The 24,483-nt window shown below is 46.8% G+C and overlaps 1 protein-coding gene across 2 annotated transcripts in view; it reads left to right on the top strand.

Moving 5' to 3' along the window:
• Positions 1-24,483, top strand: part of PMP22 (peripheral myelin protein 22) — a 31,490-nt gene continuing 7,007 nt past the window's right edge. The window contains exons 1-4 of one of the 2 annotated variants that reach the window (XM_054047757.1): positions 1-188; positions 3,126-3,226; positions 4,225-4,324; positions 23,327-23,467. In XM_054047757.1, the coding sequence (XP_053903732.1) occupies positions 3,149-3,226; positions 4,225-4,324; positions 23,327-23,467 (319 nt within the window). In that variant the 5' untranslated portion in view covers positions 1-188; positions 3,126-3,148. Of the gene's footprint in view, positions 189-1,228; positions 1,575-3,125; positions 3,227-4,224; positions 4,325-23,326; positions 23,468-24,483 lie in introns of those variants that run through there. The other variant, XM_054047756.1, reaches the window with a different exon arrangement.

Here is a 24,483-nt window from a genome sequence, read left to right as displayed (position 1 = left end):
TGCACCAGATCTGTGGTTTCAGAGAAGGGCTCCGATACGCCAGGGATCCCCCTTTCAATTCGACCCCACGCCACGAGTGGCTTTTAGCATCCTCTGGGATCCTGCCCCTGCTGGAGGAACTTTAATGCACGTTGAGTTGGCTTCCTAGGAGCTACCATTGCCAGGAAGGGCGGCACGCTTGGAGTTTGGTAAGTCTTTGGTGGTGAAATCCCAGCTGAGCTCTGCCAGCAAAGCCACCCCCCCTCCCCCAGACAAGCAAAGAGAGGGGCGCTTTCTACTGCCCTTTCTCTTCCCTGAACTGTGACTCCTCTCCAAAGCGCCATGCAATTTGGAGACCCGCGTTTACAAGAAAATAAGCGAGTGGCAAACATGCGCAATTGTATTTGGATGAGCCTAACACATCGAGAGCCAGGCTTGCTTTGCATCGGCGGGTGAGCGCGGGAGAAAGCAAAGAGTCAAGAGACAGCAGCAGCAGCAGCAAAAGCAAAGACTGGTGCATCTAAATTAGGCGGACACCTCTCTTCGGGACTTCGTGCAGCGCTTGGGGATCCGCGGGTGGATGAGTGTTTGAGGTGCAGGGTGAATGGTTTGGTTTGGTTTCCCAGAGGAGTCAGGAGAACAGGGGGCGTGTATTTCCCCCCCCCCCCCCACCGGGCAGATCTGAGAGGGGTGAGGAGCTGGGGTTACTGAGCTCAGCCCATGTGTGTGCTCAGCCCCGGAGCCAGGCTGCGCCCTGCGGGTTCCCGGAGCGCGCGGCGGCCACTTGCACGGTGCCTGGCGGAGCTGGCATTTCCCCTGCTGCAGCCTCCTGCCCCTCGCCAGAGCGCAATGGGGAATGTCCCCCTGCTCTCCCGGCCGCTGCCCGCCAGGAGCCCGCAGGCTGCCGCGGGGGCTCGGTTGGAGGCAAGAGGAAGCAGCCCCCATGTGGAGCGCCAGGCCAGTGGCACGGATGCCCCTGCAGCCGCCTCGCCTCCCTCCCTGCACAAATCAAAGGGATCGGGAGCAGCGCGCAGAGTGGATCCTCTGGGGACGGGGTGTCTCCGCTCATACACCGGGAGGGGGGGGGTCCCCGACCCCACCTTGCCAGCGCCACCGTGTAGGGTGCGGCCGCTCTGGGGTGCTGCTCCCCCAAGCCATGGGCTCGCCTCTTCCCCACGTGGGCTGATGAGACATGCGGGGGGAGGGGCGGGGAAAGTGCCGAGTACAGCACAGTGATCCAAACGGGTGTGAGTAAAAGTTCCCTGCTGCGGCGAACAAGCGAGCGTCTTTCTCCTGCGGGATTATTTATAGCCGGCTCCGCTGCCTGGCCGGGCTCCCTCTGCCTGACCCAGGGACACACCCTGCGGCACAGACGCAATCCGGGGCGTTGTTCCTCGTTAAAGGGGAAACTTTATAACTTCGCGCTTTGCCCTCCCCGCCTCCCTCTCTCCAGCCCCCTGGCTCAGTTTGCCGTGGGCAAGGGGACTGGCGCATACCCGCACCCACGGGCTGGATTTGCTCCTTTGCTTTGGTTTGATCTTTTGGGGCCAGTCGAGCCTCTGGGACGTCGCTTGGTGGGTGACTATTGGAGAGAAGTAAGTAGCAGCCGCACCGCCCAGGAGCGGGTTATTTTCGATAGTGGAAGCGAGGGGAGGATTTGGGGGAAGACGGGGAGATCCCAGTAGTGTGGCAGTGTATGGTCCCCACCCAGGAGCTGTCTTGCCTGGTGGTGTCTGTCTGCAGATAAATCACCTTCATCTACAGCGATTCTGCTTGTCCCCTGTTGCTTGGTTATGCTAGTTTCACCCTCTTATTCTGTAGTAATCTCTGTGCCAAAACCACTAGCTTGTTGTGGGGTGTGTGTGTTTAAAGCAGATTCACTCCCCTATACGGATTCCATTCACCTACTTCAGACCTGACCTCACTTTGTTATAATTAGAAACAGTTCGAACCATTGAAGATCGTTAGCTGGGTTTTTGTCCCCCCTGAGACCCGCTTTGTATTTTTGTAACCTGGTTGATTTCCATGGGGTGTGTGCACGGACTGTTGCTTGCAGTGGGGGTGTAGCTGTGTTGGTTTCTCTATGGAAAGGCTCAGAGTTTACACACACACACAATGCACCGCATGGTCATTTCCCTTTCTTTCCACGGAGCTATTTAACCAGCTCTGTTGGCCTTGCTCAGCTAATTGAGACGCGCAATAAGTGCAGCAGCGGGAATGGCTGGGGCATGGCTCTCATCAAGGGGCTCCTGACTTTAATGGACTCCAAATGTTGGCTGTGAAGTGGAGAATAGTGGCTTTGTGGAATAACGGTTTCCAGTCCTCCTCCCCCTACCTGAGCCTCTGAGCTAAAAATATTTGCTCAAGGGACTGGTTGGGGTGGTTTTTTTGTTGTTGTTTTTTTTTAAATATTTTAAGCCTTTGGCTGGAAACCTAGGCTTTCGTATTGTTGTGACGCTGCTTCAGGAAAAACAACCCCTTATTTTAGCTTTGGCTAATGACACTTCCAAGACAGGCTGAGCTAAGTGGAAATTTTGAGGAATGTAATGGAATTTGCATTTCTCCTTGTATCATGAGTCATCAAACTCTGGACCATGAAACTTAAAGTGTGGAAGGACAATAATGTAGAAGTTGAAGGTTCCTTGATGTTTCACAGCATTTATTAGAACTTCCCCAGCCCTTCTTTGGGCACCGCAAAGAAAACCCCTCTTAGATAGGTTTGCTGCCCTTTTCCAAACCGGGTGATGTCTGGCATTTCTCAAAGCTGTCTCTTTCCTTTTCAGGCTTGCAACATTTGACTCTAGTACTGTAGAGCCACACCATGGATTTCTGTCCAACCCTGGGAGCCTTTCCTTTTCACATTGTGAACCCCAGTTAGCACTTTAAAAATCTCCCCTGACCCCCTCCCAATAGCTGCGTTTGTTTGCCAAAAGAGATGTGAAGAAATGCATGTAATACAAATTGTTGAGCCTATTAAACGTGAGCCCCTTTGCTTATTCTCTGTTGCTGCAGTGCCCCCTGCTGCCTTTTCAGATCTAGTTATCCCTAAATGCTGGACACACCCCACATAGACACAAATGCAAAGGGCTGACTGCAAGGGATTTTGCTGTCACTTAAAAGCGTGTCTCTTTTTTTCCCCCCTTCAGATCTTTCCAAAACTTCAGCCAAAATGCTCCTTTTGTTGCTGGGGATCATCGTGCTCCATGTTGCGGTTCTGGTGCTGCTTTTTGTCTCAACAATCGTTAGCGTAAGTACCAACTTTATCCTTCCGATCCCCATATGGGAACATGGGGGTTGTGAGTGTTGCCTGTGGGTTGGAGAGTGCGGGGATAGAGAAGAGGATATTTTGTCGCTGAGCATCACCCTTCCGAGTGTTTTCTGTAGGAATTCTCCGGTTTCAGCCTGAAGTTCTTTAGCAATCAGAAGTCACGATCTCCGTAATTGAGGACTTTGCACATCAAGCCACCCTCTTGGTTAGTGCCGAGAGCTGCATGTGGGTTAATTTTAGTTTAGCGCAGCAGTGGGGACCTTATCTTAAAGTAGATCAGAATCCATTGCAGAGTTCCATGTGTAAGATTTGTCCATGTAGATGAAACCAAGGGCCAGATCTTGTGAAATTAAAGGCTACGCCTCCAATACCAGACCTTAATGCTTTCAGAGGTCCTGTATTAATTGTCTGCCTAGATTGGCCATGTTATGTTTGTGGGTTTTGGTTTTTTTTAATGCAGAGCTAGTCACTTCCAGACTAGCTTTCAAAGGGCTTTTTAAAAAGACCTTAAACTACTTCTAAAATAATCTCTAAACTGGTTGGGATTCATATGGAGCAGTTACTGTAGCTTTCCATGCTGCCAAGAAAATGCTGGAGAGGAGTGAAGTGTTTGAGAGCTTTGGCACATAGTTAAAGAGAATAACAAAAGTCTCCTCTTTTGAGCAGTTGAGTCTAGAACAAGTAAAGAACAACGCAGAACGTTTTCTTTCCAAACTCAATTGAAATAGGTGTGTGTGTGTGTGTGTGTGTGTGTAAATGTAATGCATGTGCACAGATTGAAATAAAGACATGAGACAGAAATAACCAAAGCAACGGTAAGAATGCAAAAGACAACAAGAATGAACATGCACAATTATGTCGGATCCTTTGCAAGTGCATTTAGTTGAGCACAAGTTTATCTTTTACTTTGGTTACTTTGCTCTGCCTCCTCCCGGGCCTTTGCTGCCGCCTCTCACAGATTTGTGCTTCTCCTTCAGCAATGGCTCAACGTTAATGGGCGTACGGCAGACCTTTGGCAGAACTGCAGCCTTCTAGTGGCCCCGAGTTCCTTTCAGTGCTTAACGTCGTCCACGAACGGTGAGTGCTCTGACATCTCGTCTTTCTTCAGCAGTGGAGGTTTTCATCCCTTTAACTCCTCCCCCACACCTTTAGAAATAGATATGTATTGCAGAACGATCTCTGCAGGCTCTGTCTGGTACAAGTCCAGCACGATCCATCGAGGGGCTTGGTTGTGTCCCTCATGTGAGTGGTTCTTTAAGCATTGTTACTCAGGCGGTTTGTCAATATTGCTTCTGGAATACGGTACCTGAGTAGAGGTGGAAGAATCAGGCCCTAAATAAAGATACAGAGCAGGGTGGAACTGAGGGAGAGGAATTTAACTAATTTCATGTAAAGGCTGCCATTCTATCAATGGTTCTTCTGGATTGCTCCTTACTTGTATCTGAATTGGAGATATCCCATCTCCTAGAACTGGAAGGGACCTTGAAAGGTCATAGAGTCCAGCCCCCTGCCTTCACTAGCAGGACCAAGTACTGATTTTGCCCCAGATCCCCAAGTGGCCTCCTCAAGGATTGAACTCACAACCCTGGGTTTAGCAGGCCAATGCTCAAACCACTGAGCTATCCCTCCCCCCCCGGGCACATCTCACCTGTTTTGCAGGGGAGCCTCTGTCTGTACAGCAGCTCATCGCACATTAGAAAACCAGGGCTTGATTCACTGTTGCACAGTGCTTTGTGCAGTCACTTACACCATGCTGACTAGGTGGGGCAGGATACCTACTTTGCACTGGTATGCATGGCTGCATGAGATGCTGTGCAATGGAGGATCAGGCCCACGTGGCTGGATTCTGGGCTCAGATGTGCACATGTGGGTCATGGTGAAGTCAGCGGATCAGATTCCTGCTCTCTGTGAGATCTGCGGAATCACTCTACATTTATGTTGGTGTAATTGAGAGCAGAATTTGGCCCATTGAATTACTAGTTGGGGAGAAGCCATGGGTCAGGTCCTGTCCCCGGCCTTGCTACATTCTGTATTTGTGGTATGTTGACAGTGCCCTCAGCTGCAGTGGGGGATGACCCCATGTGACCTCTTTGCAATATGCTCCTCACAATTATTCCTACTAGGTAATACCCAGAGAAACAAACGTGGGCAGCCCTTGGAGTGGGACTTTTTACTGCTGTGACAAGTGTGCAGTAGTCATTCTAGGCATACCTCTTGTTTGCTGAAAGGGATGAAGTGTTAAAGGGCCAGAGCAGATTTGCTCTATGAAAAACACCCGCGGGGTCCTTGGGGAAGCCAGTCCCACTTCTTTTTATACTGCCTGCCTCTGTGCATATTGCTAAGCAACCAGGACAGATCCCCAACATTCCCCTCTGCCAGTGGTTAGCCGCTACTCCCAGGATGGATCCCAACTCCCCCCAGTTATGGTGCAGATTAGTGCTCCAGATGGTCACTTATCCCGGGGGATGGAAGGCGTTCGAGGACAGCTGACCATTGTGGACTTTCCCTGCTCCATCTCCGTTACACCAACGCTTGCTCTCCCATCTCTGCAGTTTCCTGAGCACAGTGGCTTTGCGAGAGCTAAGCATTTAAGAGCTTCCCATTCCTCGGCTGGGGTGGGCTAGTCCAGCACTCTCTACGTCCGCCTGTGTGAAGAAGTTTCTCGTAAAATCTGAGCCACAGTAAACCATGCTGTTGTAGTTATCCTTATACGCTTGGTTATTTCTGTAGCGTGTATATTGGGTAAAGAGCAAGATCGGGTTTTCGTATAGATCACCTTTTACTTTTAGTTACACTCGTGTATGTCTGGAGTAATTCAGCGGAGTTGCTCTAGATTTATACTGAACACAGGGAGCCATATCTTGCCGTCAACTTTTCAGACAAGCCTGCTATCGAAGTCAATGGGAGCAGAGCTCTTCTTTAAGAATGAACAGCTCAGAATTATGACCTACAAGTTTCAGAGCACAAAAAGTCTGCGTAGAAGGTAGGGACCAGGTTCTGCTCCACAAGTGGAAGTCCTCAGTGACCCCGTTTGATTTCAGCCAGGGTGACAGTGGTGTCAATGAGCTCAGATTCAGGTGTGTAGGAGAAGTCCCATGGAAAGCACATCGATCCAGCCTCACGCTTTGATCAGCTGGCTTGCCCACGTTGTGTGAGGCCAAGGAGTTGCCTCTGTACACTGTGGGTACAGAATTACCAAGCGATGTAGGGGAGGCAGCGTGGTATCATGGATAGCACACTGGACTGGGGCTCAGGAGACCTGCATTCTAATACTGGCATGCTGAATGACCTTGTACCAGCCATTTCCCCTCTCTGCCTCCGTTTCTCCCTCTGTATAAAGGAGCCATGATCCTGACCTCCGTTATAAGCCACTTTGAGATCCACTGATGAAAAGTGCTACGTAAGAGCCAAGTATCATTATCTGGACAATTTTTTAGTTGAGCGATTGGTATGGGGTTTTATTACTATCATTGCTAGCTTTAGGAATTTGCATCTTGACTTTCCTCTCAGAACAGTTTGATCCCAGCATATCCCCAGTGAGTTCACTGGAGTCAATCCTGATTTACACTAGTGTAATTGAGAGTAGAACCACATCTCTGGTCTGTGACAGTGTGACCTGCTGCCCCTGAGATGCCAAGAAAGGGGAAGGGTCTTAAGACTGAGCCACTAGATTGAACATAACACTGGGATTGGTGGGGGACATTTGCCATGTGGAAAAGGAGAGCATTGCAGGTGGTGTGTGCAAGGAGTGAAGCCTTTGTGTAGCTTGGCAAGTTCTTATCACTCTCCACCCTGCAGGGAAGTGAGTCTCTGAAAACTCCTACTACAATTTTGTAGTAGGAGTTTTCTGGAGATCAGGTTTAAAACACTCCAAACCAGCCAGTCTGCTGGTAATGAAATACTCGTGGGGACCCCATGTTGGGAGATAAACGCAGGAGCTCGCCCTGTCTCTAATTTTAACTATACTTAAAGCAGTAGCATGTTTCTCATCTCAGGAAGAGGCTCAGATTTCCAAGGTGTTGGTGGAGTGGTTTCGGCCTTCTTCACAGCCTTCTAGCAACACCTGGTGGCCACAAGTCAGACCAGCTGTGGAAACTAGCTGGAATCTTCTGTTAGGGCACTGCAGATTACTGTAGTTATGTCCTGAATCAGCATTTGGCAATATTGGCCTTATACTGCTATCTGCAACGTAGGCAGGCTGGTTCAGATTCACTCATGCATGCTCAAAAACGGCTGTACATGTGCTTAAAATAAGGGCTGCAGTAATTGCGCCCTGAACATGTTTCTCCTCCCTCCCCCCCACCCGCCCCCGAAGTGGGGGAAAATCTGTTGCCCTTAAAAATGTGCCTATGCCTATTACTTCGAATAACTAAATAGCTTGACCCCAGTATTGACAGTATCCTGAACATTTTCTGTAGGGAATATTGTAAATAACAAGGTAATCTTACCCTAGGCAAGAGGTTTTTTTTTTTTTTTTTTTTTTAGGGGGAAACTCTTTAGCTACTTGTGATCAGACCTGAATGCTATCACCATCAGCAGAGTAAATTACACACCCGGAACCAATGAGGGTGGAACCCTTTTAGATCCTTTCACCTGATTTATTTTTACTATTAAAGGCACACAATTGAGCAGCAAGTTAAAAATTTGACCAGCTACTGCTAGTTGGATATTATTTGGATTGCAGGATTCATGCATGTACAGTGGTGCTTTTCCTGCTTATGCCCAGCTGCTCCATTCTTGTGAGCTGGCGGAATAATGAAATCTGAGCTACTTCGAGGAGTTGTGACCCAAATCCAGCGCAAGCCAGGAAAATTCACATAAATTCAACCTTCCATCCTTATTTGAATGCTCCTCTCCTGGCATTTGCCTACATGAAGCGGGGTTTTTCATGGGCAAAGGGGGTCTGACTACATCCATCCCTTTGCAGGATAAGGGCTTTATGCATTAGCTAAATTACTATATAGAATGGTAGCACCAAGAATCCCCAGTCTTTGCCCAGGGGCCCCACGGTGCCATTTTCCGGGCAAACACAGAACAAAAAGACAGTCCCTGCCCCCAGAGTGCTCACAGTCTCACTCTTGCAGTTGTTTTACATTTTGCTTGAGGCTAATCTGTTTTGTTGTGTTTTTTTTTCAATAGAGAAAATATTGTGTGATATTTTTATTTTCTATGTAAGGTAAACTAATCTGGCCCCCATTTGCATTGTCTCTGAGCACCTCACGAGTTTTACTGTGGTTTTTTCCTCCCAATCCCCCTGTGAGGTAGGGCAGTGCTATTATTTCCACCGCATAGATGGAAAGCTAAGCACAGAAACACCAAGTGATTTGCCCAGGGTCACACAAGAAGTCTGTGGCGGAGCATGGAAGTGAGCTTGGGTCTCAGGTCGGGAACCTAGCTTCTGGACAACTCCCCACCCCATCTGTCCCAAAAGAATTGGAGACTCTAGATGCTCTTTCTTTTTTGGGGGGATAAATCACATGAACACCTCCTCCCTCAATATCTTTTCAATGTTTTCAACAGCCATATTGGTTTCCATCTTCTATGCTATTAGCTAAAAGTATACTTATTTCCACCACTCCCCGCCAATACAAAGTATGTTCCACAAGAGTCCAGGGGAGACTCATGGGAATGTGTTTCCAATACCTACGCCATGCCTGTTGCACAGTATCCTAAAAAGCTTTAGGAAAATGTTTCTTTTTTCTGTGCCTCTGCCAAAGACACTGCTCAACATTTAATAATGTGGCACTAAATTCCACCCTTGGGGGCAGATATGAAATTCCCATTGAAGAATTTGGCAGAATTTAGTCCTTTGGTAGAGATGATTTCTCCTCCTCCTTCCCCCAACTTATCATAAGAGTTAAGTCTGTATTGTGGAGTAATCACTTGCCAGATTTCCCCCTCTCTTTTGCTAAACTCCCGCACCACCTCCTGCAACGTTCATCATAATTGTTAGCAATTAAATAGGGCCTGATCTTTCACTTTGGAAATGAATGGACGTTTTGCCATTGACTTCATTGGGCTCCACATCAGTTGCATAGTGCTTATACTTAGACTGGAAACTCTGCGTAGCAGAGTCTGCATTTGTACAGCACCTGGCACAGTGGGGTCCTGGTCCAGGTGCTACAAAGACCTCATAATAATTGTTTGTTCATAGATCCCAGAGTTTCATAAATTTTAGTGATAGGAAAATGATGGCACAGAGAGGCTAAGGAACTTGCTCAAAATCAAACAAACCCAGTTCTGTCCAACTTCCACTGATTGGTAGCTGAGGCTGGAATTTTGAGAAGAGCTTAGAATGTTGGGTGCTGTAAGCCAAGCCATGTGTCTCCCAGCAGGAGATGGTGGGTGCTTTGAAGAACATGGACTTTGTTTAGGTGCCTTCCTGGGAGCTGAGCTCACTGGAAGATCTGGTCCCAGTGGCGGGTGCTGAGCATTTGAAAATCTGGTCTTGAGCTTCTGACTTTTCAGCCTGTGCCATGCAAGTCATGCCTTTGAAATCAGAGGGTGGCACAACCAGACCCCAAGTTAAACATCGGAACAGAACCTAGTTCTCCTGACTCCTAGTGTTTAGGTGCAAGCCACTAGCCCACGGGTCCCCCATTTGGAACTTGTAAACTTTCAGCAGCTGGTGGGGTTGGCTCCCAGTCGAAGCTGAATGATGACTTCAGGAATTTCTTCCGGAGCATATGAGTCTGACAGGCATGTTGCAATACTATGGAAGGACGCTTAGAGATGAGTAGGCGTCACAATCAGTGTGGGATGCCCCGTTCCTTTGACTTTCATGTCTGTGGGCTGATTGCTTTGTTTGCAGCATTTACTTGCTAGATAATGTCATTTTTCAAGAGGCTGAGAATTATGCCAAAAATGTTGCAATCGTTGCTTAATTTAAGCTGCCTGGCATTCCTGGAGCAGATTTATCTGAGGAATTCAGCACTGAATCCCAGAATTGTATATTTAACAGGCTATGGGTCAGATGCTCAACGGGCAGGGGCGCTGGAACAATTTGTATAGTGGGGGTGCTGCTGGTTTTTAATGTATAAGGGGGGGGTCACACTCAGAGGCTTGCCGTGTGAAAGGGGTCACCGGTACAAAGGTCTGAGAACCCCTGCACTAGACAGTGCTTCGGAGTTGCTGGAGAGGTCATCTTTTGGGGAAAATTATCCCCATGAATTTGTAGTGGTTAATCACTGCTGTGACACAAAACCCACATGAAAAGCAGGGAGGTCAGTGGAAGTTGTGCATGTGCAATAAGCAAGCCACACTAGACTGGCTAAGAAAATTTTGCCCTTGCCTAAGACTGAGGCTTCAGATGGATTTTCTTTGCATCGGGAGAAGCAGGACAGAAACTTGAGTTATGGTTGCATAATACAGTGATCCCTGCAATTTGACTTATCTGCTATTCTTAATAAGAGTTCCACTATTCATATCTACTTTGAAACACATGATGCAGAAATACGCACTGCTTCATAGCCTTCTCTCTGCCTTCTTATTGAATGGATTTGCCATCCCTGTGTTTTAAAACTACTTTTTATCTTTTTTGTTTCACTTTTATCTAAGTGTGTTTAAAAGGTAAAGGGTATTCTCAATGTTATCGTGTTAAATATCTTGTTAAAGTCCCAGTGTAGATTGAAAAGAAAACCTGTATTAAGTAGCTACTTAAGGATGACAGAACAAAAGGAGACAAATTAGCAGGGAAAGATAAATATACAGAAGAAGAATTGTCTACCTAGCTGCAGGAGACGACTGCAAATGCCTCAGCTTCTTGTTTTGATTTGTTCACACTAATCTAAATTAGGAGTAATTCCAGTGTAGGATATGCATGGAGGCAGAGAGCTGGCATTCAGTCTCCTATCCTGTTAGTTCATTAATTTGCACGAGGGACCAGATCCTCGGCTGTTGTAAATCGGCACACATCCATGGAAATCTATGTAAGTGCTGCCTTCTAACACCAGCTGAGAATTCAGTTTAAGATTATTCTGCTAGAGTTCTCCAGGTTCTCCTGATGGTCTTGTTAATGGGTGCAAGTGACCTGGCCCGAGCCTGGTTATATGGATGCAACGGAGAGCAGAATTTGACCCAAAGTGTAGTAGCTTAACCAGAGCAGACTCTTGACTAAGTTTCCCAGTGAAGTATTGTGTAATGTAGTCTGAACAGACTTTTCAGGAGAGTACCATGGATTGTCTTTAAAAAGTCCTATTTTCTCTGTGTGGGGATCTTCGTTGGAGACTTGTCTTTGGTGTTACTCTCGACCCATGACTAAAAACTGCCTTAAAACAGTTTGCCCCAAAGAGAAATGTCACGCAGTGTCTAATTCTGTTATTGACAGCAAGTAAACATATGGGCAAAAAGAACTGCATCACGGAAATAGGGATACAGGAAAATTCTACTCGGCTACCCGAGTGTAAATCTGGACCAAGTCTTAGAAAATCTGTTTCATTGGTGAGGTGGATTCTTTCCATGGCAGGGTGGGGCCTACACCATTAATTTCTGCAAAATGTGTCTATTTATAACATTTGAAAGGTTTGTAGTGTTTCAGGTTGCGAAGATAGCCTTCCAAATGTGACTTAATTCAGTGTCACCTTTTTGAGCTTCCAGGGTGACAGCCAACCCTGCCGCTGCTCATAGCTTTGCCAGACAGCAGCAGAATGACATTAATGAGGCTGTAGTCAGTTTTGCCAATGCAGTACGTAGTGCCTAGTATTGTTAATGGAACCCAGGAATCGTATTGTCTTTAGACTAAGTGTACTGATCATCACATGCAAAGGCTGGTCCCATTCAGTTTACAGGCTACGTTTAAAGATGTCGCTGTTTGCAGTAATTCAAGCTCATCAGAGTTTCCACTATGAAAAAGGGACAGATTCTGATGGTGGTAACACCACTGTAATTGTGGAGTAACCCCACTGAAGTCAATGGACTGCCTCCAGGATAATAGCAACCTAACATAGCTTAGAATCTACCCAGTGTCTACTAGCATCTAGGCAACCATAGCTCTTGAATTGCTTCCAATAGGGCAAAGTCAAGAATGTAGCTATACTAAATCTTACTCTTATTATGTGGTCTATAGAAACATTTTATTTTTCAGTCCAATTTTTACAATATTCTATACAGAAAATATCAAAGGGATGTTGTCTACTTAAAAGTTACACTTGTTTGAAGTTTTTTCTACCTACTCTTTGTTACGAACACCTGCCATTTCCGTAACTGTATGAGATTAGAAGCCCATGGTATCTTTCTCCCTCTTCTTTCAATTTGTTAACTGAATAATTAATTTTTCTACATTCCCCTGTATCGCGTGTTGGTCAGTTTCCCCTATTTGAGTTTCTTTTACCCAGCAACAGGGGAAAGAAAAATGTATCTGGGGGGGGAAAAAATGTGATTGTAAAACCACAAACATTGTTGCGGGAGGACTGAGGGTTTGTCTACACTGCAATCACGGGGTGCGACTGTAATTTATGTAGCTACACCTGACCTAGCTCTAATCTGGCAAATTTGGGTACTGGAGCAGTGAAGCCACAGCAGAACAGACTAGCTGTCTGAGTAATTACCCAGGGTTCTAGGCAGGTTTGTACAGCCCGCATGGAAGCCTGGGCTGCTGCAGCCATGTTGCACCCATACCTGCGCTAGCTAGATTAAAGCTAACTCACGTATGTCTAGATGAGCTGTAGTCATGCCCCATGACTGCAGTGTAGACATAATCTCAGAGAAAGGGTGTAGTGCTAGAAACTCCTTTTTAATATATATATATATATATATATATATATATATATATATATATATATATATAATATAATTTTTTTTTAATTGGTTAGGCATGAAGCTAATCCCATGCCTAAATCTTTGTCTGATCTGGGCAATAGATTTCAGCTGGATGATGTTCCTTACGATACTGGTGACATGCTAAAAATAAAATGTGCAGTGTCAAGGGTGTCTCTTAGTCATCCCTGTCTTTGACCTCAGTGGGAGTTTCCTGGGGTGAAGTCAGGGGTGAATGTTTTCTGTGGTGGAAGATTCCTTTCATTAGTCATTAATGCAGATTGCAGTGTGCTGCAGTTCATGAATAATCTCTTCAGCCAAGTTCCAGTGACTTCTGGGATTGAAGTGACTAATGTCACATTCTGTGGGTCATTCCTTGTGCTGCAGAACTAATGTAATTCATTGGCGTGTTGTAATACTTTCCTGCAGATGAGGGATGTCTGGGACAGATTCACCAGTAGCCTGAACCGGCTTTGCACCACTTTGTTGAAGTGGATTATGGCTGCGTTTGTATTGCCAGAGTAGCACAAAGCAGTTGAAGCATTGTAGTGAATCACTGGATTTGATATTGGCTTCAAGCTAGGAAGATGTGCTAGCACATCTCTCATGATCTCTTTCTGAGGGCTGAATCCTGTCTGACCATGAATAGATGTGCTTAGCAGGGCAAGGGGCAATGAAAGAGCTTAACTTTTATTTGTAAGCATTTCTGTGGCGTTCATCACCGTCGTGCCCAGGCACCTTGCAAATAGCGATGAATTTATCCTTGAACCATCCCAGTGGTTGAGGGAAGCATCATTATACCCATGTTACAGATGACAAAAAACAATGGACAGAGAGATTAAGTGACTTGCTCATGGTCACCCAGCAGGTCCTAGGCAGAGCTGGGAATAGAACCCAGGGACTTGTTTCTCTCCACAGTTACACTGGAGTAAAGCACGAATAACTCCACTGAAGTTGAAGTGACATCTCAGCTAGCTTCTCTGCAAATCACCAGAGTAACTGAGAGCAGAATCAGGTCCCAGATCTCCTGATTCTCAGTCCAGTGTCTTAACCATAGATCATCCTTCTGCAAGACCCCACCCCACCCCTGGTCTCTGTCTGTCTCTCTCAGGTTGCTACAGCAGCTATGAGACTGCAGTAGCTCTTGCTGCTCCAGGGGAATCAGTGGCTGGTGGACCTGCATGGCAGCAGATCCATGAGCCCAGGCAGGCTCACAAACTGCATTGCAGGCAAAGGGAGCCTGCTTGGACCTGAGTTGCATGGTGTACAGCGGGTGCAGACAACCTATCCCCCAATAGGACCCCTCTCCAGATTTTTCCCCTCTCTCTACAGCAGCAGGATTTCCCCTGACTATTGTTGTTGGGATGATGGTGGGTGGTAGAGAGGAAATGACAAATGTCTCCCTCATACCTTGGCACGTCTCACTAGGGATTCAGTTGCTCTGCCTGGCAGGGGGCTCCCCGGGGCATATTGCATTTCCATCCTGGCTGCTCTCAGGAAATACCATGTGTGCCAAAACCCAGCCACAGATACAAGCCTGAACCTGAGGGATTTCCAGAGAAGCTAGTTGAGACATCATGAAGCTGGTACTGAGAAGATGCTTAGCTTTTTCCTTGATGCTTCTAGTTTTCCAGTGCCAGCAGGGCATTTTAATATCTAGACGTCAACCTTCAGGGTCCAAATGGATGAGTTAGTGTGCATCCAAACCACAGAGATCTGGCCACTGCATATCGTGAATTGAGAGGATTTCTGAAGAGTAGCAGGGAAATGCCATTTTTTTCCCCGGGGGGGGGGGGAGGGCGGAGGTGCAATGGTAGCAATGAACTGCTGCTTTCCGAAGCCCTGAGTGGCCTCTTACTGCAGAGTGGGAAGGCATGCTGTGTCTTTCACAGCCCTGTTTATGCAGTGCACTTGTATGAGTCTAAAGCTCTAGAAAGGTATGTAGCCTTCTGGACAAGGCCCTTTTTCAGAGTGGACTGGAGGGAAAGGCATAGAGGAGGGATGAGAGAGGCAAAGAAAAGAGGTCAAGATGGGAGAATGATCCACAGCTAGAAGGAAGGAGATGGAGCAAAAGAGGAAGCCCTGGGAGGGGACTAAGAGGTCCGTAGTTAGGTACTCAATTCCCACTACATGCTTATCTGCATCTTTAGGCACCTAATGCCTTTAAATATCTGGCTGTGGGTGACTATCTTTGGGTGCCCAAAATACTGTCTGGAATTTTCCAAGCCAAGTTGGGCATTTAGATACACGACTCCTATTAATTTTGAGGGGAGTTGTGTGACTACATTTTGCTGTGTTTCTACAGCACTTAGGACAGTGGGAGCCTGGTCTGTGACCGGGGGCGGGTCCTCACCTCTACTGCAACATAAATAATCTTTCACTTGCTCTGAAAATCCTGACCATTAGCCTTAGCTGCTCCGTGCCTCAGTTTCCCCAGATGTAAAATGGTGGTGATAACTTGCCTTACAGAGGGGTTGTGAAGCTCAGGTCATTCATCTTCTGCATCCTTGATGGCAAAGTATGATATATTGTCATGGGAACATACTTTAGTACAGGGGATTGATTTCCTTAGGTTTCCGTTCTGTTTTCCATATGCCTGCCATAGTGTACTAAGCTAATGCCTATTAAACAGAAGCCCAGACTAGTCTAATGGAACAGTAAATGCAGCAATAGGCAAAAACATTTCTTGCAAGAAATGTGGCAACACTGAGAACGGGGATCATTGTTAAACAGCATCTGTGGATAGTGGGTTTAAGTGATCAAATGTCCCAGGGAGAGCACTGGTAGGTGTGCATACCAGTCTCCCTAGCAGAGTGGAGGTGGTATCTGCAGTAGAGTAATCCTAGGACTTCACCCAAGATCTCTGCCCCCATTGTGCAAGGTGCTGTACACACACAATAGTGCACAGCCGTGCCTGCTGTGAAGAGTTTAGTCTAAGGCCTTGTCTATGTGGGGAAATGTTTTGGTTTTGTATAACAGAAGTGTTGATTTAAACTGAAAGTTATACCAGTATACCACCCCCCTGCACGTACACACCCTGTGGACCATCTGATTCTAGTATAAGAGAGACTCTTTTCAGTTTAGCTTATGTTGCTTGGGAAGGGGCATAATAATAATACCTGGCTCTTAGCAGCAGATCTCAGAATTGTTATTTTCATTTGCAGTTGGGGAAACTGAGGCACAGAGCAGTGAAGTGATGTGCCCAAGGTCACCCAGCGGGCCAGTTGCTGAGCCAGGAATTTAACTGATCTCCTGAGTCCCAGTCCAGTTCTGTACTTTGGTTTAAGCCACCCTTATTCCAGCATAAGAGTGCCACTCTGGTATAACTTCCCCTCTAAACGAGGCAGACAAAGTCTGGGGAGGGGAAACCTAAGCACAGAAAGGGGTGAGTTGTTGCAGAGCTGGGAACAGAATCTAGGTCTCCTGACTTCTAGGGCAGCATGCTCTATGCAGGACCATCCCACCCCACATCTCCTGGTACGAGGTGCTACAAAGAGAGCGTTCTTGGATGGCCATAGGGTGTGGTTAGGGTTGCTCTTCTGCACAGGGAGATGGGTGAGGAGAGCTCAGGAATGTCCGTGATCTCAAACTGCACTCCCTGGGATGTTTGCCTCCCTCATACACAAAGGGATTGGACATAGAAGTCAGGGCAGCAGTAAGGTATGTGCATGGGCTGATACAGCCTCACTGGAAAGCTCCTATGCTTAGCGCCCTTATTGGTCAGGAATCTTGCAAAGCTCCTCTGGGCTTCTTTATTTTTACCAGTCCGTAAAGGAGAGGAGGCAGACATGAAAGGGAGCCTGGCTGCATTTTCTTCATTCTTTCATTTAAAGAGAACAATTCTCTCTTCTCCTCTCCTGCCGACAAAGTGGAGTTTTAGAATTGTTTAATTCCATGCTCCTGTTGCTCTCCAGTGTGCTCTTTACCTGTTATTGCTGGGAGTCTGTCCAGCCACAGTGTGAGTCAGAGATCTGTCAGGAGCACTTGTACCATGCTATACCTGATAGCCTCATTGGAATGGCACTAAACAAAACTGTGTGGCACTTGCCACCCACGGGATCAGCGCTGAAACATCGGTCTGAGATTCCTTACACAGGCTGCTCGGAGAGGCATCAGTGGGAGGCTAACACGAACCTCTCTGATTGCTGCAGGGATGGGGGGGTGAGGGATGGGAGCAAAGCAGAGAGCAAGTTACCATATTTATGGTGCCAGCCTTTTCATCGGAAAATATGCAGGTGGATTAGCAACCCCACTAAATCTCTGGCTGCTTTACAGGTTTAGGGTGTGTCTGCACTGCAATCGTGGGGTGTGGTTGCAGTTTACGTAGACAACCCCTGGCTGGCCTTAATCGCACTAGCTTGGGTACCAATAGCAGTGAAGCTACAGCAACGTGGGCTTCTGCGTGGGTTGTGCTGGTCTGCCTGGAACCCTGGGTAATCACTCAGGTGGCTAAGCTGTATTGAAGCCCAAGCAGTGGCTTCACTGCTGCAAGCTAGCTTGGGTACGTCGACAGGCTGCAGCCACGCCCCGGGACTGGTGTAGATGTTGCCTGGTACTCTTGGCTAGAGGGTGTTTGGTATCGAACAAACCAGCCATGAATGAACTGTATCTGGATTGAGCTGGGGGCATGTGTGGGAGTCCTAGATTACCACAACTGCAAGAAGATTCTTTCATTCAGATGCCCACCCTCGTGTGTATTTTCCAGCTATTACTAAGGCTATGTCGACACTACAGACCTTACAGCGGCTATAGCTGCACCACTGGAAGGTCGACAGCGATGGGGTGTTCATCCTCTTTGAACTCATCGTGTCTGCTGAAGTTCACATTTTGATCCGTGCATGAAAAGCAAGATCCTGCCTCTGAAACCCACTTGTAGAGTATTGGGGTGGGGGGAGTCTCTCCCACTAACAGGCTTAGCCCATTAGCTCAAAAAGTAGAGGCTTGTTTTTAATGAACCCCGCTGACCTTTTCCAGCCCGTGGCCCTAAACCATAGCATGTTGCCCTAACATTCTTGGCCTTCCTTCCCCTTAGTTTTGTGTGTGCATGTTGTGTGCTATGGCTGTGGGCTTGGCTGATGCCTTCTTCCCAAGAGGTGGCTGCATTTTTGGGGTGCCTTTTGTATACAGGTTGGGCTTTGAGATCCTTCAGGAGGAAAGATGCCCCATGCGTACAAAATATCATTTTAAGCTGCAGACTACGGCCGATTGGTATGTTCTGTGCATGTCACCATTTTGCATGACGTGCTGGACTTAATACTCTGCAGATAAACCAGGCAGGTTGTTCAAATCTACCTCAAGATTCTTTTCACTTGTAATTTACTGTGGAATTAAAATTAAGGTCAGGAAAATAGCACCAGAATAGCCATTTTTCACAGCAGATCAGCTTCCTGGGTGGTGGCTTCTCCTGCACCTTGCGTCATCATTCACAAACCTGAGTGGTTGCCTTTCCCACTTGGTCTGTGCTCATTCTGCCAAACGGTAAATGATAATTAAGCGAATGGCACAGATCCTGTGTTGTCTCATTATAGCTGCTCACTACGCTTTCACTGCTGTTACCCCAGCAGGACTCATAGCTCTCTGTGGTTACCATCACTAGCCTGCCTGACATGTCTACAGTGTTTCATGTCGGGAAGAGTTATTACCCCCCACTTTATATGTGGGGAAACTGAGGCACAGAACATGGCTTACCAAAAGTGTCAGAGGTGGCAGAGCAGGGAATCAAACCCAGGTCTCCCAAGTCAGAGGCTAATGTCCTAACCACAGGACAACCCTTCCTTTCTCTAGCAGACTGAACGGGCGTCTGCAAAACTGCACATTTCTAAATGCAGAATCTTCATTGCTGGTGAGGGTGTGAGAAGCTGGATGAATGTGGATGGATTTGCAGATCCTAAGTAGAATTTCAGTGGCAGCTTTTCAAATAACTCCAACCTTTCCCAAAAGCCATTCACTTAATGAGTGTTAGAAAGGGGGCTCTAAAAACAACCTGGCACAAGGTGCACTCTCTTCTCTGCTGCCCCACCCCTTCCCATCCCCTTTGTATTTCCTTCTATCTCATCCTGGAAATAAGGATGCGAACACTTGGCTGGATAGATGCTTACCTAAATTCAGATTAAGCCCCTCGATCCACTATGGAAGCCGCAAACAACCGTTTGTAACCCTTTGAGATGATGTGATTCCGAGGAGCCGATAGCAGATTCCATTAGCCCCAGATCTCTCCATTGGAAGTTATTTTTTTATAATTGAAAAATACACATCTGTAGGGTATAATATTAAATCAGGAGAATTAACGTAATTCCAGGGGCAGTGATTGGACAGCAGCACTCTGCACTTGGAGGTTGGGATATTGAAAAGAGACTAAGGTAGTTAAGTTGAAACTCTCACTGAGACTTGGGCACCTGCCTCCATTAAAAATACTAGCCTTCATCTGTTGATTTCAAAGCACTTTACTACCTTGGGCAAGTGTCCTTGTGCCCATTTTACAGAGGAGGCCAAGAACCTGCATCAAACAGCAGGTTTTGAGTACAGCCGCAGACTAGAACCCAGGCTTCCTGAGTCTCAGTCAAGAGCAGGTCTGCTACACCCCATGGCTATTACTTACCGGTGGCTTTTCTTGCTGCTTTCAGTTGCTGCCTGTGTATCCCTATGAAGTGGATTGCTATTACCATGGGAATGTGCCCATTTAGTATAAAGCCTTCAGGTGGCAGAACCAAGAAGCGGGATGTGGTTCAAGGGGTCCTTGCCCTCTAACTCAGCAGAACTATTTTCTCTCTGGAAGGCCCTCTTGTAAACTAACCACTGCCAAAGGGAAAGGATTTAGGGACCTGATCCAGAGCCCACTGAAATCAGGAAAGGTTCCAGTTGGCAGCAGCATTATCATCATTGGGCTTTGACTCAGATCCTAGATTAAGAGCAAAATCCACCAGGCTTTTAATCAGCCAGCTGGTGTACTGACCCATCTCTCCTTATTTGATAGTTTTAAGGCTCATGTGGCAGTGAGAAAACAAGGAGAAAGGTTGTTACTGTTGTTATCCCTGTGACTTCCCGCCCCTTCTCCATTGATATTCCCCTGGGAATAGACAAACCATACTGCTTTTTCGTAACAGCATTGGCTGTTAGCTGATGTGCTGAAGATGCAGTTGCTGTATCGCTCCTCCCGATAGCCAGTACTCTGTGGCTGAGTTTCAAGGAGTTCAGTGATTTGAGCCGGTCTGCACTGAAAACTTACATCACCATGTCTCTCCCTCTCTCAGGGGTGTGAAAAATCCACTCCTGGAGCGAAGCTGTGCTAACCCCTGGCATAGACAGCACTAGATCAAAGGAAGAATTCTTCTGTTGATCTAGCTACCGCCTCTCTGGTGATGTGGATTAACTACAGCGAGGGGAAAACCCCTCCTGTAGCTGTAGTGAGTGTCTACCCTGCAACCCTGCCACTATAGTGTTTTAAGTGTAGACACAGCCTGATTTATTATTTGATTACATTAGCGGCACTTCAACAGCTCTTATCTCGCTGATAACACGGCTACATTCCAGAAGCTATCGAGTGGCAAAACTTTGAAGCAAAGTGCAGAGTTTGTGGTTTCGTTGACCTAACGGGACTTGAGATTGACTAGATGTTCAGAACGTTTCATGTGCCTGGCATTTAAAACATAAAGTGATCATTGAGACTCTACTTGCTTACAGTGGTGATAACTCTTGCATCCTAAGCGATGGCGAATATAATTAGAAACGGCTATATAATGGAATGCCTGCTCACCACCGAGATGCAGCCACCTCTGGAATAAAATACAGCAACTTTTTTTTAATAGCTCAGAGCAATTCTGCACAGTGCTTTGGGACAGGAAGCACAATAGAATAGTGGGGCAAACTGCTTTGAAATGCATGGGAGCCGCTCCCGTTGACTTCATTTCGCTTGTGTGATCGAGACCCGAATGTGGCCCACTGCATGGAACTTTATGGAGGCAGGATAAACTTAAAGGAGTTGGCATTGGGTGTTGACGCTGGGGCTAACCCAACTGTTCTTATGACATGCGTAAGCTTTAAAAGAGCCTTGAGGGGGGAAAAAATCCAAAAGGAGTGAAACTACCAGGTCTATAGAAATGCAAAAGAGCTCTATGAAAATTCCTCTAAAAATGTATGGAATTAAACAGAATCCGAGTAGTAGGCGTCCTTCAGTATTTTCTTTTATTCCATAGGCTGTTACAAAGAAATCTATAGTGAAGTGATCATTTTCTGTTAAATTCTGTAGGACTCTTCCACAGCTGTCTCCAATGGGATGATGCAGGCCTGTATTACAATTAGAGTTCTGGTTGAAGTCTGTTTAAATTTTGGGGGGAAGTTCTGCTCTCAGTTCCACAGGTGGAGCTCCCATGGACTTCAGTGGGAGTAACATCCATGTCACTGAGTGTAGCAGTTGACCTTTGCATTCTAAAATAGCTTCTTTCCATTGCATAATGCTTTAATAGAGTGGTGCGGAGGCAGCTGGACACAGACGAGTCATTGGTTGTCATGTGGCTAAACAAATAGCCAGGCAGGGTGGAGATTTTAATAATGGCTGGCCGTCTTTAAACGGTTCACATTAACTGAAACTGGGACACCGCTTAAAACCTAGGGTGCAAGCAGTATTATGTAGTGCAGGGGAAGAGCACAAGTTTGGGATTCAGGAGACTTTGGCCACATCTTCAGTTGGTGTGAATTAGTCAGTGGTGCTACATCTGTTCACACCAGCTGAGGAGCTGGCACCGTGGGTTATGTTCCTGGGTCTGCCACTTATTTTTTTGGACATGGCTTTGGGCAAGTCATGTCCCTGCTCTGTGCTTCAATTTTCCCCTCAGTAAAATGAGGATAATAATCCTTGCTTATTGTACATGATTGATTAACTTGAAATGCTGAGATCTCAGGATAATATTGGGGTTTTTTTTATGTCAAGTTTTATTTAAAAAGCCACTACTACAGTGTTTATTACAATGACATTGTAACGGTCCCAAGCACTACAGATGACTGTAGTATAGTTGCAGTATTTTGGATCATTGCTGTAGCATTTGTTTTGTTTTCCAAGGGGAGTTACACACCCACGAACAATGGAAATAGCTGGGCGGTGACTCATGGAGGGGCTGGTCTGACTAAGTCGCCAAACTTGGCTACAATAAAGTGTCTTTCCTAAGGGCTTAGTTCCATAAGGGTGTAAGAGGGAGCATTTATATCAGCTGTCTATTTATATCCCCTAGGAGCTAGCCAGTTCACGGTCTTCCTTGTTTAAGCATGGCTTTCATGTTTCTCTTCAAGGCCTGATCCAAAGCTTACTGAAGTCAATGAGAATATTTCAATTGACTCTTGTGGACTTTGAATCAGGCTCTGAGCCCCTGTGGGCCCACTAATATGAATGTTCCTCAAGTTACAAATGAACAGCCTTGCCCACTGATTTGGTGACGTGTTCCAGGATCCTAGTGTTATGCGTTACACCCTGTTTTATCCTGAAATGGGAAGGACCACTGGGTGTTGCTGACCGTGTAGCACAAGATGCTCCAAACAGCATGAAATGATGCTCCAAACAGGTTGCAACTGAGAAAATAATCCATTGAAAGTGGGACTTAAAGGGCTGCCTAATGGACTGTGATGCCCAATTCCCGTTCACTTTAAGGAAATAGGAATTGGGTATCTAAAACATTTTAGGCAGCTTTGAAAATCTCATTCTTAATGCTGAGCAAATATAGACAACAGTAATTGCTAAAGAGTGATCTCCTGGCTGCCTCACATGTCAACACTAGGGTAGGACTGTACCCAGGGCTAGCCCTGGGACCATATTGTACCCCCATGCCAGCCCTTGGGTAGGTACCCAGGAGCAGTACTGAGATCATACTGTGCTTTGTGTGACCACACTGGGACCACACCATGATTTGTCCAAGCTGGCTAGCCCTTAGAAATCCCGGGGCCATTCTTCCTTGTGTAACTGGGGTTGGCTTCTGCAGGGATTGTTTGTGATGACCTGGGATCTGATAAGGGAAGGATGTATGTTCTCCCGTGAATGGCAAATGGTGGAGATGGAAAAAGACCTCGCCTGTCCAGCCCTTCTCTGTGGCCTTGCAGGATTGTTCCCTGCTATGCATGAATGGAGGCAAGTAGTCTCATTCCTATGGATCCACAAGAGGTTACATGTGCACAGCAAGAGCCTATGAGCCGGATCCAGAACACACTGAAGTCCATGGGAAGATGTCCGTTGACTTTAATGGTGTCAGAATCAGGCTTTCTAGTAGAAGCAGCAGCGGTCTATGCAGAGAAATCTCAGCTGTAACTGATGTTGCCCTGACTATGTGTTTCTCTTTTCCCCAGAGTGGCTGCAGTCTGTCCAAGCTATGATGATCCTCTCCATTATCTTCAGCGTGCTGTCTTTGTTCCTGTTCTTTTGCCAGCTGTTTACGCTCACCAAGGGGGGACGGTTTTACATTACTGGAATCTTCCAGATCCTTGCCGGTAAGTGGGGAGTGATAAATAGGTGATGGCTCGGAGGACGTAAAGGGAAAATGCTCTCGGGTGGAGGCATGAGGGCTAATGACAGCCAAGAAGCAAGCTCTTGAATAACAAAGGGGACTCTGTTTGGCTATTACTTAGTTTTAGTTGACAAGGGGTTAGGACTGGGGCAGTGGGAATTGGCTCTTCTAGAAGCTGCAATGTGAAGGCCTCTGAGTTGGCACCTACACTACATGACTGAGGAGAATGGAGCATGAATGGGAAGGCCAATTCTGCCTTCAGACTCATAGGTCTGTAGTCCACTGGTATGTGTGTGTTACGCGGTCCCCACTCTGTGCCAGATCCACGGAGGTTAGAAGTCTGGTATAGTCCCTGCTAGAGGGCTGCAGCTCAAGCTGCAGTAGCTTCTGCTTTTAGCCATGGAGGTTCCTGGTTCTACTCCTGGCGCACCAGCCCTCGTAGGTCCTAACTCCCAATTAATTCGCTGGGAATTACACGTGCTCAGCACCTCTGAAAATCAGCCCCTGCGCCTCTTGGGCTGGACACACAATTAATGCCCACTTCACCTTTTGGGGTCTGCTGAGACCACTCCGTAGACTTTTGTACTGTTATAGCAGGGATGAGTTTGGCCCAGTAGCTACATCTTCCTTTTGTTTAGCTGAGAGACTGGATGCTGACAGCTTGCAGAGAGTTAGACTGCCCCAGGGACCTCACCTCTCCTAGATTTCATACTGAACGGAGTTAGGCTTCCTGAACTGATGGCGTGAGACATGTGACTTCTTCCCCAAAAGATGTTCTTTATAGGCGTGCTGTAAGGGGGCACAGTGCTTTCCATCTCAACCAGGACCACTACAGCTCACAAAATTAGCCAGCCGCTTTTCATATCCAGCTGCATCATCTAAGTCTTGGATATGGTTCAGCTTTGAAAACCTGTTTCTTTTAAATGTAGTTAGTTACAGCTCTTGTTCAGACATAGATGCCATAAACACAGTGGGGTCTGTTAGGTTTCCTAGTATAGA

Source organism: Malaclemys terrapin, chromosome 13 (assembly GCF_027887155.1).
Source record: "Malaclemys terrapin pileata isolate rMalTer1 chromosome 13, rMalTer1.hap1, whole genome shotgun sequence".
Classification (NCBI taxonomy): domain Eukaryota; kingdom Metazoa; phylum Chordata; order Testudines; family Emydidae; genus Malaclemys; species Malaclemys terrapin.
The sequence above is the reverse complement of the archived record's forward strand: the minus strand, read 5'-3'. Positions and strand labels throughout refer to the sequence as shown.